At 50.8% G+C, this 10,847-nt stretch overlaps 1 protein-coding gene across 1 annotated transcript in view; it reads right to left on the reverse strand.

The window, feature by feature from the left end:
* The window catches only part of LOC144827328 (histamine H3 receptor-like), an 82,677-nt gene extending 81,977 nt beyond the window's left edge, over positions 1-700 (reverse strand). The window contains exon 1 of the mRNA XM_078685680.1: positions 284-700. Within this exon, the coding sequence (XP_078541806.1) occupies positions 284-578 (295 nt within the window). The 5' untranslated portion in view covers positions 579-700. The remainder of the gene's footprint in view (positions 1-283) is intronic.
* Positions 701-10,847: the final 10,147 nt, after the last annotated feature.

Raw genomic sequence — 10,847 nt, forward strand, 5'->3', positions numbered from 1 at the left:
GTTAAATTTAACATGTTAGAATTTCAAGTTGTGGCTGTAAAGGTTGCACGGGTGGGTCCTAAAACAACCGCTACCATATATCCCAATTGTAAAATATGTGACCTGTGTGTGAAGCAACGCGCTTCTCAAAACTGACCAATACCTAAACATAGGAAACATTTGCTTTTACAATACTTCCGGTACAACATCCTTAATTAAACCTATACTTTACACGGTAAATCAAAGTACTGTAATAATTGCAAAACAAGAGATTTGGGCACCAGTAATAGAAAAGTCAACTTACCAACAAAAAAGTCACAAATCGCTAAATTGAAAAGAAGAAAGTTGCTATGAGTTTTCAAACTCTTGTCAGTCACAAAAGCCAATATGACCAGGGCGTTTCCCAGGACAATTACTGAGACCATTATAGACATTAAAATCACCAGTGATATTAGCGTTGCACCTGAGAACAGGTACCCATCGCTGGGAGTGGAGGGTGACAGACTAGCTTCACCCGGAGGGGAAGTGGGGTTTGTAGAGAAGAACGACGGGGTGACGGAGAAACTGAAGAGAGTAAGATCACTGTCCGTGGTTTCCATCTCAACATCAGCTGCCGGAGGTGGTCGACCAAGAAACGTGTTTCGATTGCGAGGCTTTATTCAAAATAGTTAAAGACACTCACTCGCTCAAGCACATAAGATACTATCATCGAACAACACAATTGCTGTGTTTCACCATATTACGTATTAAAAAAAGGATGACATTTGTGTTTGTTGATAATATTTGACGGCAGTCGGTACTAAAGTGCTCCCAAGGGCAGTTACGAAGAGTCGACGCCTCTCTGCATCACGCAGGCTGCTTAAGGATGATAGCTGCTTTTGTCGCAGGAACCCTTTATATTCTGGAGAAACGACAAGCAGAGCCCTCCTCTGTTGTATTTTTAATATAATTGCGCGCAATTTGCTCATTAGCGCATTATCCTCTTGTTAGTGCAACGCGCTGAGCGCTAGCTGTTTACTTCCGGTACATGCGGTTGGGTTCAGGGCCTATTTTCTGCTTGTTCACGCTATTAGATGTGGCGTGGACCCTTATGCATGTTAGGTCCCAGTAGACCAAAGCTCTCTGGGCGTTTAGCCATGCAGAACAGAACGGCGTGGCTTTATTGCTGCTGCTGCTGCTTGGTGAGACTTAATAAGATAGAACATACATTTCATGAGGTGTCAGCAGTAAAACGAGTTCAACTCATTTTGATTTTTATTTAATCTAATTAAAAAACATGTTAAGTAAATGAGAAGGCGATTGTCACCTAAAAAACGCGTACATACACGTTTCCTTTTAGAAGGAAGACGTAAATGATGATAACTCTTCACGCAATAACTACACTCCACGCTGTTACTTGAAGCGTAAAAGGCCATTTATTAGGACAAGGTTGCAATCATTTAGACTTATTAACAGTACATCAATGGATGAAATATACGTTTCCATAATCATTTAGACTTATTAACAGTACATCAATGCATGAAATATACGTTTCCATCCCATACCCACGCATTCTCCATTCTGCCTTTCCAAAACCCTCTCACCTGTCTGACTCTTCACCCATTCACTCGATAACCTCCTTCCTCTCCCCATTCTCACCTTCACTTGCCCTCCAAGCATCCTCTGTTGACTTTGCCTTTATTGCTCATTGCCTCCCGTGCCCCACTATCAGTCACCTGTGTACCGTTCTCCCCCCACCCGAGGGGTGGATCCGCCCGTATGTGACTCCCCACCCCTCCAAAGTACCGTAACGCCTCTGCTCCGCAACCTGACCTAAACTCGCACCCCAGACCTCAAAAAACCTCCCCGGTCCTTCCCTGAACCTGTAGGGTGGGCGGGTGGACAAACTTAAACGTCCTCCCGGTGGTGCTCAGGTGTCAGGAAGAGGCCGGATCTTCCTCTCCTAACACCTTATATGCCCTCCCCAATCCCACCCCTTCCTTTAACCCCTGTAGTCCCGCCCTCCACCTTGTCCTTCCGTTCATTGCGCGAAAACCCCGGGGGAAGACTGGTCTGCGACCCTATTTCCCCCGGGGGCCGCATTGCGCAATAACTACACTCCACGCTGTTACTTGAAGCGTAAAAGGCCATTTATTAGGACAAGGTTGCAATCATTTAGACTTATTAACAGTACATCAATGGATGAAATATACGTTTCCATAATCATTTAGACTTATTAACAGTACATCAATGCATGAAATATATGTTTCCATCCCATACCCATGCATTCTCCATTCTGCCTTTCCAAAACCCTCTCACATGTCTGACTCTTCACCCATTCACTCGATAACCTCCTTCCTCTCCCCATTCTCACCTTCACTTGCCCTCCAAGCATCCTCTGTTGACTTTGCCTTTATTGCTCATTGCCTCCCGTGCCCCACTATCAGTCACCTGTGTACCGTTCTCCCCCACCCGAGGGGTGGATCCGCCCGTATGTGACTCCCCACCCCTCCAAAGTACCGCCAACCAGGGAACCCCCGTAGGGCGGTTACCTGCCCCACCCCCCCCCCCTACTGTCCTGCGCACCTGAAGCCTCCTGCCAGCCACACCTGAAGCCTCCCAGTGGACGACAATCCACCACCTCACCCTGGGTCCTGCAGCAAAATACCACTCTTGATATAAACATGAATTGAGAAAGGTGCCCCTCCAGAAACGGGCCCAAGCGCCCTTCTGTCCCGTGCCCAAAGGCAGCCTCCACTCAGCAGCACCTGGTGAACGACCATCCACCGAACATGCGTCCCCTGCATTTCAGGAACGTCCCCTGGACAAACCCCACCAAGAAAAAATTGCTTTTCAACGCTGTGATATTCCATCACTCCTGCCTGCACCTGCATGCCGGGTAAGCAAAAAAAAAACATCCCATGGGGCCATACCCTGCCGGAAACGGCACCCCCCACACGCGGTGAACGACCATCCACCACCTTGCCCAATGCCCGAATACACCAGCAACATGTCCGGTCCCAATCATTTGGCCGAAAAAATTCACTCCCCCCGCGGTGAACGGCCATCCACCACCTGGCCTGCATCCACCACCTGTACTCATCTCAGCAGAACCAGCAACCGTTCCGGACCACTGTATTGGCCATCCAATGTGCCTTCCTGAGGTGAACAACCATCCACCCCTTGTACGACCGTCCTTTGCCCCTTCGTCAACCAATGCAAGTCATTGCCCGCTCCTGGCCCATAAAGGTGCCCCCCCAAAAGGCCGTGTAACATGTAAGTTTGGCCCCCCTCTATATGGAAGTGCTTCACGTCTGCAAATAACGAGCAACCTTAGAAGTTCATGACGACAAAGAAGCATTCTAGAGTGTGACGTGATCTTAGATGATAATGTGATGGTGATGAAAAAAAACGTTGGTCGTAAGTGAGCATGAAACCACTGCCTGTTCATCCTCACTTTCTCTTGTATATCTTCGTGCGTTGGGTAAGAGCCCCCATCGTGGCGAACGACCGTCCACCACTGTCACTTGAGTCCACCAAAACCAACATCGCCGGACCAATCACTGGTCACCCAAGATGCTCCACCCCCACTTCCGAGGTGAACGACCATCCACCCCTCGTACCTCAGTCCTCCGTATCCCTTGGCAAACCATAACAGCTGTAGACCGCTCTCGATACATAAGGAAGCTTAATGCAAACAAAATTCAGTCTTTGTTAAGGAATCAAACTCCTGCCCGGTCACCCTCCTTCATCTCTTATATCGCCCTGCGGTGGATAGCTAATTGTGGCTCCCCCCTACCCGTAGTGAACAACTATTCACCAAACCGGGCCTGCATTCCGTACCCAGGTTTCTCGGGCCAAACTTTGTCCCTGCTAGGTGCCCACCGTGGATGACCATCCACCGCACGCACCTCCATTCGAATGTAAGTGAGTGACGGTCCCGACCATGCGTGGACCGCGACAGGTGGCTCCCCGTGAAAAAAGGCCCCCACCTTCAATCTCACCCCAAACAGTCCCATACCCAGAGCGCCATGGCCTGGACCTCCACATCCTTGACCCCCCAAACCGTCTTCCCCCAAGCACAAACCATGCGCATGTCCAGGACGCCCCATGTTCCGTTCACTGGAAACACATCCCCTGCAAAGCATCCCAGGATAATGCCAGACCTGACATATCCCAGTAAACTCCTCCCCTTCATGTATCCTCAACTCAGGGCAACCTTCCATTTCCTGTGCCCAACGGTCATCGTACTGGCACACACATCACCCCCCCCACAAATTTCTTCCCGACCCGGTCACCAGCCAATGATCGTGGACCCCACCCAGTAACGTCTACACACCCGCTAGCGCGCCTCCTATGTCGACCAAATACCGGGAGAAAAGGCCACCCCATCCAGGCGACTGCCCTGGCTCCCGCTCTACCTCCAGACCCCATGGTAGAAAAGAAAAGTAGTCCAGCAAGAAATACATGGCGTTCCCCCAGCCCTCTTATGGCCGCCGGCCTAAACCCTTCTGCAACACATGCCCCCAGTACCCACGTCGCCACAGACACCTCACTGTACACCCGCCGCCCCGTCAGTGCCCCCCCCAGGACCCACCCTATGACACCACAGCTGTTGCCGCCCCGAGCCCCCAAGAACCACACTCCTCCGCCAGACCGTCCCACCACAGAACAGCCCTGTTACACACAAGGCCAGTAAAGACCAGGAGAAATGTCTCCCCCCTGTCGAAAAAACGACTCCTTCCCTCCAACTTCCTGCATTCATAATCCCTTGTGATCTTCCCACACACACCCTTGCCCCCCGAACAAACCGACACCAATACGCCGCTACGCCAGGCCCCCACTGCCCTCATATCCGGGCACACCTCTGTCACAACTACACCGCACCTCCGCTGCTCCACTCGAAAAGCCCTCGCAACCAACCTCCCCTCCCTTGGTCCCTTCCTATCTGCAGCTAGCTCTGAGCCATAAACTCCCATCTCCATGGCATGTAGTACCAAGCACCCAGATCAATGACAAACAAACCCTCACAGACCACAGCACATAGCGGCCCTACACCTCTACCACCGCGTTAACCTTCCCGCACCACCTCGGCCATCCCCGCACCAAAACGTCCCCCTGTTATACGCCCTCGCTACTCACGCACACTTGTCCAAACAGGTCCCCCCCGAGCCGCCATTCACGCCCCCGCAAATGCCTCACCTTCAACAACTCCTCGTTCCCTCGAAAAACACACCACTCCCAAACAATTCCCGCCAAAAAAGACCCCCGCCATAGCCGACGCGGCAGACTCTCACCGCCCTGTCACGCTCATCCCATGAAAACTCCCCCAGGCCTGTGTCCGCTGATATAGGTTGTGCATTCCCTCCTGCACTCCATTCACGCCCAAGCGACTGCCATGCCACCAACTCCTGTGAACGAAAACCTCTCACCCTCTGGCATAGCCCGTCACAACAATTCCCCTACCTTTGCGTGAATATCCCCACCGACAAACACCCCCGCGCATCCGCTACGCCAAGATGTGAAGCATTCCGCCACCTACATGGTACACCAAAACCTGGCTTCCACCTCCCCGGCGCATCTAGCACCCCGCCTTCACTACCCCAAACTTGCGCCCACGTGGCGCTGCCACGCTGCCCCGCCCGTCATGTTGCGGGTAGCATCCGAATCTCCAGGAACACTCCTCCCCACCGCCAGTGTAAGCATCCAGACCCCAGAGCCCCCATCCACTTGAAAGCCAAAGTCACGTCCAACTGCCACTTGGGAGCCGACCGGCCATCCCTGTCATCCCGTTGCCATAGTATCCGCTGTGAAGTATGTCCCCACACTGTGTTCCCGTCATGACTCCTGCCGCAGCAGCACTGGTATCCCCCAACACATCCCACCCACACTCGCAGCACATTGCATCTGAATCACCAAGATCCCTGCAAAAGCTGTCCGTATCCCCAGCCCGCAGCCTTAATCGCGCACCTAAGGGGTTGCTCCAGCACAACGCCCTTTTTTCCATAGGCGCCATGCCCATCGTGTCTGTGCCTGCAGGTCCAACCTTGGCCACCCTTAACCACTGCAACAAGAAAGAACAGTCCTGACACCATGTACCCGTAGTAGCCAAACAGCCCCGACCCCTCTCGCACCAAACCAGTCAACCCAACATACCCATCACACAACACCCACAGAGCCCACTTCTCCCCTTGCAACCACACCATCTGACCCCACGCATTTCTCACACCACAACCATGCCAACTCATACACAGTACATAATTAACAGTGTCTGAATTAACAGTGGCTGGATTAAAACTGTATCGGATGCTGCGCAAATCCCCCGATGGAGGGCAGGCCGCCGTGGACCCCCCTACTGCTTCCGACCAGCTCTTTGGAGGCCGTAGTGCGCCCCGCTGGTGTCACCTGTTGCCGAGCTTGACCACCGTCCTCAGTCCGCTCCCTCCACCTGGTCGCCATAACCAGGTAGGCCCAAGCACCACCGGGCCTCGCGCTGACCCGGCCGTCCCTCACACTTTTCCCTGATACCCTGCTCCGTGCCGCCTACAAACTCCACCGGGACCCGAACCCGGCCCCCCACAACTATCACCCGAGCCCCGTGACCAACCAGAATAGAGCGGGCTCCCAGGATGGATGGGCCCATGCCCCACCTTACTGCAGAAAATGGCCAGTGGGGGCCTGCTGGACCACTGCCGGCTCCGGGCTTCGCCGCTGAATGTGTCTCAATGCCCACTGCCTAACCACTGATGATGAATGCCCGCACACAAACTCTAGGGGCACCCCTCTGCAGCAAGGAACGGAAGTCCCACGCAAAACGAGGAGTAGTTGCGACCAAATTCACCCCGCTGCCTGACCTGGGATCGGTCCCACCCTCCCCCCAGGCGTCCAGGGCAAGCCCCCCCCAGGCCTGCGGACAAATGGGGAAAGAAACCCCCCCCGACCCCCAACCCCGCTGCGGGGCCCAAACAGCCTCACACACTGAACCCCCAGGCCCCCTCCCCCGCGGACAAGGCAACAAGACGAAAACCCAGGAAAGCCACAGGAAACGAAAAACGCGCGCGCGGCGCGGGACCCCCCCGCCCCCCGCCCGCTCCCCGACAGGGTGTCCCCTCTCTATCTGCCACGTCCGCCATGCACTTTCTCAGCTCCTCTGTGCGAACCACAACACCCCCGCTCCCCGCTGCGCCAGTGATTCCCCACACGCGCACCACTTACTGCATGCTGAATCCCCAACCGGGCCAGGGGCTGCACCCGATAGACACGCCCGCCACGACCTCTCCAACCGGCCTGCTCGGACTCCGCACTCACCTCGTGGCGAAAACCCGCCGCGCTAAAAACTCCCCAGGGGCATCTCCCCGGAGACTGACACGACAACTTGCCAACCCTTTGCCTGCCAGCCGATCGACAAATCAGCCACCATTAAAAACAGACCCTAAATCCTAACAAACTTAAACGTCCTCCCGGTGGTGCTCAGGTGTCAGGAAGAGGCCGGATCTTCCTCTCCTGACACCTTATATGCCCTCCCCAATCCCACCCCTTCCTTTAACCCCTGTAGTCCCGCCCTCCACCTTGTCCTTCCGTTCATTGCGCGAAAACCCCGGGGGAAGACTGGTCTGCGACCCTACTTCCCCCGGGGGCCGCAATCCGATGCAGACGTAAGAAACAGCTAACAGAATAGGGTGTGATGAAACAACCAGAGCTGCTGTCTCTGAAGCTGGGGATCCATGTCCGAGTGTTGACGTCTCGGCTCAACATTCTGTTTCTGGGCAAACCACTCAATCTCGCCATATCCGCAAAACAAAATTGAAAGTGCCTTCGTATAATGTAACTTGTGCTCATGTGAAGCGCTCGAAAATATTCGGGTCAAGTTCGCGCTATAAAGAAAATAATTATTTTGCACAATGTTAATTTAAGAAATTGTTTTTTTTGGTATCCAAAGTCCAAATAATCAGCAGAAAAACAAACTTTCCCAAGTTTTATCACGCAAGATCATTAACATAGGGGTGTACCAGCAGTCAAGTGGAAACACCTAAAATTATTACATAATTTACAGCACCAAGAGCCAGGTTTAAAATACCCATACATCCTAATCCGTATAAGAACCATAGGAAGATGGTAAAAATATGATACTCAGCTCTACTCAGGGAAACAAACATCCCTTATAGTTTCATGAGGAATATTCAAGCTCAAAGGGGGCAAGTGCTGAAGTGAGAGGCACACTGTATAGATTTTGCATCTGGAGTAGCATCATTTTGGCTCCATCCTTTTAAGTTTGGTCAGGCCACATTACCTACTGGCGGTCGCCAGTAGGTATATATAGTTAGGATTTTTTCTCTATGGGATTTTTGAAAATTCTATGTCTAATAACTTTGGCGTTTGTGGACGGAATTGGCAGAAATTTTCAGGAAAATGGCACATTTTGTTTCTGAGCAGCCCCTGAAAATTGGGGGGGGGGGTTCGTCCAGGGGGGGTCGAGAAAAAAGGGGGGTCCCAAAACGTGTTTTTAACATTGAGTTTTCCATAGGGCGGTTGGCCTCACTTTTAGCCCGAACGGCTGAATGGATTTGCACGAAACTTGGCAAAATTGTAGGGACTGGTAGCCCGATGTGCCTTTTGTAGGTCTCAATATATGTGCTACAGTGGATTTTGAGAAATTAACGTTTAAAAAAAGATATATATCTGTAACAGCGGACCGGGCAGCGCTCCAGTACGCGTACTTTTCGCGCAACGGAGCTTTGTGAAGCGAAGCTGATTGGTTCTCCGGCGTCTGTAAACATTCCAAACAGTCCGTAGCGGCCGCCATCTTGTCTCTCGGTAGGATCGAGAGACAAGAGGAGGCCAAAGCGAAGGGGCAAATGACCATAAGGGGGCATAGTAGATCCTCGCTGACCCCCTAGGTTTGATGTGGAGGTTTTAAAAGGGCCCCGCGGGGCAAAAAAAATAAATAATAATAATAATCGAACGGCTGAATGGATTTGCACGAAACTTGGTAAAATATTAGGGACTGGTAGCCTGATGTGCCTTTGCTAGGTCTCAATATATGTGCTCCAGTGGATTTTGAGAAATTAACGTTCAAAAAAAGATATATATCTGTAACAGCGCTCCGCTTCGCGTAACGGAGGTTTGCGAAGCTGATTGGTCATTCTGTCACTGGGCTATAGTTGGGCTACATCTGGCTGATATTTGGGCTACATTTGTTTTTTTTGTCTCTGGCGGCCATCTTTGGGCTACATTGGGCTACATTGGGCTTCATTGGGCTTCATTGGGCTACATTGGGCTACATTTGGGCTCCAACATATATATAGGCCAATGTAGCCCAATATATATTTTTCAAAGTTAATTTTCGTAAAAACCACTGGAGCATATATCTTGAGACATAGCAAAGGCACATCGGGCTACCAGTCCCTACAATTTTGCCAAGTTTCGTGGAAATCCATTCAGCCGTTCGAGCTAAAAGTGAGTCCAACCGCCCTATGGAAATGAAGGAAATGAATGGGTAATTTGTAATTAGCAAATAGCTCATCGCAAACTAGGAATGGTAAAGAATCGCTATTTATTCCTTAAAGTTCGCTATTTAGGAAATGCAAAAAACTTTGATGATACATATGGCGGTTCATCTCTAACAAGATAAGAAGCATAGGGATAGATTTATGATGAGTGGCGCATCACCAGGGATGTGTTAGTCATTCTGTGCCGCTGTTCCGTCACCTATGGTGTGCTGCATTTACAATGCGGCGCATCATGGGGCAAAAACAGCACAGATGCGTGAAGTATCTGTGCCGTAAAGGTGGCGCATTGCTGGAGTTGTATCGCAAGTGTGATGAAGCTCCAGCAAGGGTCGGGGGTGCCCCTGTCGCAGGGTTTCTGTTCTCACACAGAACTGTGGACAGAGGATTGGAACCTCGGCGAATTAGGGTGCCCCAAAACTCACCTTAGTAATCAAAAACCCCTTAGCAAGCTGTAGTGTAGTTCCTATCTTCCCAATAGGCTCTGCGCATTGGAATAATACTTACAGAAGTAAAGGCCTAGGCCAGACGTTAACTAGGTCTACTACTGTCGATACTAGACTTAAGTTTTGGGTTTGCCAGCGTAGCTCAGAGTTCGCTAGAAACTTTCTCGAATGTTCAGGAAAGAATTAACTCCCCTGATTAGACAAGAAGGGATTTAGTTTCTGACAACCATAGAACATGACAACTTTGCTCTCCCCTAATCAAGAGTGTATCTCCAGAGTCGTGTGAGCACAAGGCAATTATTTTACTCAGTCAGTACGTGCATTCTTAGTCTCATCAGATTGTAGAGAAAAGGAAGAGACGGGCGTGTTCAATAAAAAGGTGTTATTTATTGATCAGTCTCTTTTCTCGTACAAGAGAAATGGATCGATATTATTGCAATACTTATAGTTAAGTAAAGTGCATACATTAAAAGCAATAGTATAAAATAATACTGTAAAAACATTGATATGGTTTCTGAGCCATATGATGTTTAAAATGATTAAAATATATTTACATACACATATACATTTGACTAAACGTACTCAACTGGTGTTTCTAAATACGCCTACCCCGTGTACCTGACCTAAGTCTAATGCGTGGGCGGGAATAGAAAGTTACAGTTTAAGTTAAGTTTGTTTTTGCCAAGTGAATAACTAAAGAATTCTCTGTGAGGGGTTATTCAGTTCTGTACCTGGAAGTTAGGATGAATGAGGAATGGTATCTCTTTCTCTGCTCTCGATATTCCAGGCTGCCTGCGAGGGCTGCCCGAAAGCGCCGGTGCTGGGTCTCTCGGCAGGAGATAGCAGCGCGTCTCTCAGCGCGTCAGGAAGGCGGGGCTGCTGCCAGCGGGGTCTGCTCTGCTTCTGGGCTTCGGCAAGTATGGCTGCTCCGTCTCGT

Source organism: Lissotriton helveticus, chromosome 4_1 (genome assembly GCF_964261635.1).
Source record: "Lissotriton helveticus chromosome 4_1, aLisHel1.1, whole genome shotgun sequence".
Taxonomy (NCBI): Eukaryota; Metazoa; Chordata; class Amphibia; order Caudata; family Salamandridae; genus Lissotriton; species Lissotriton helveticus.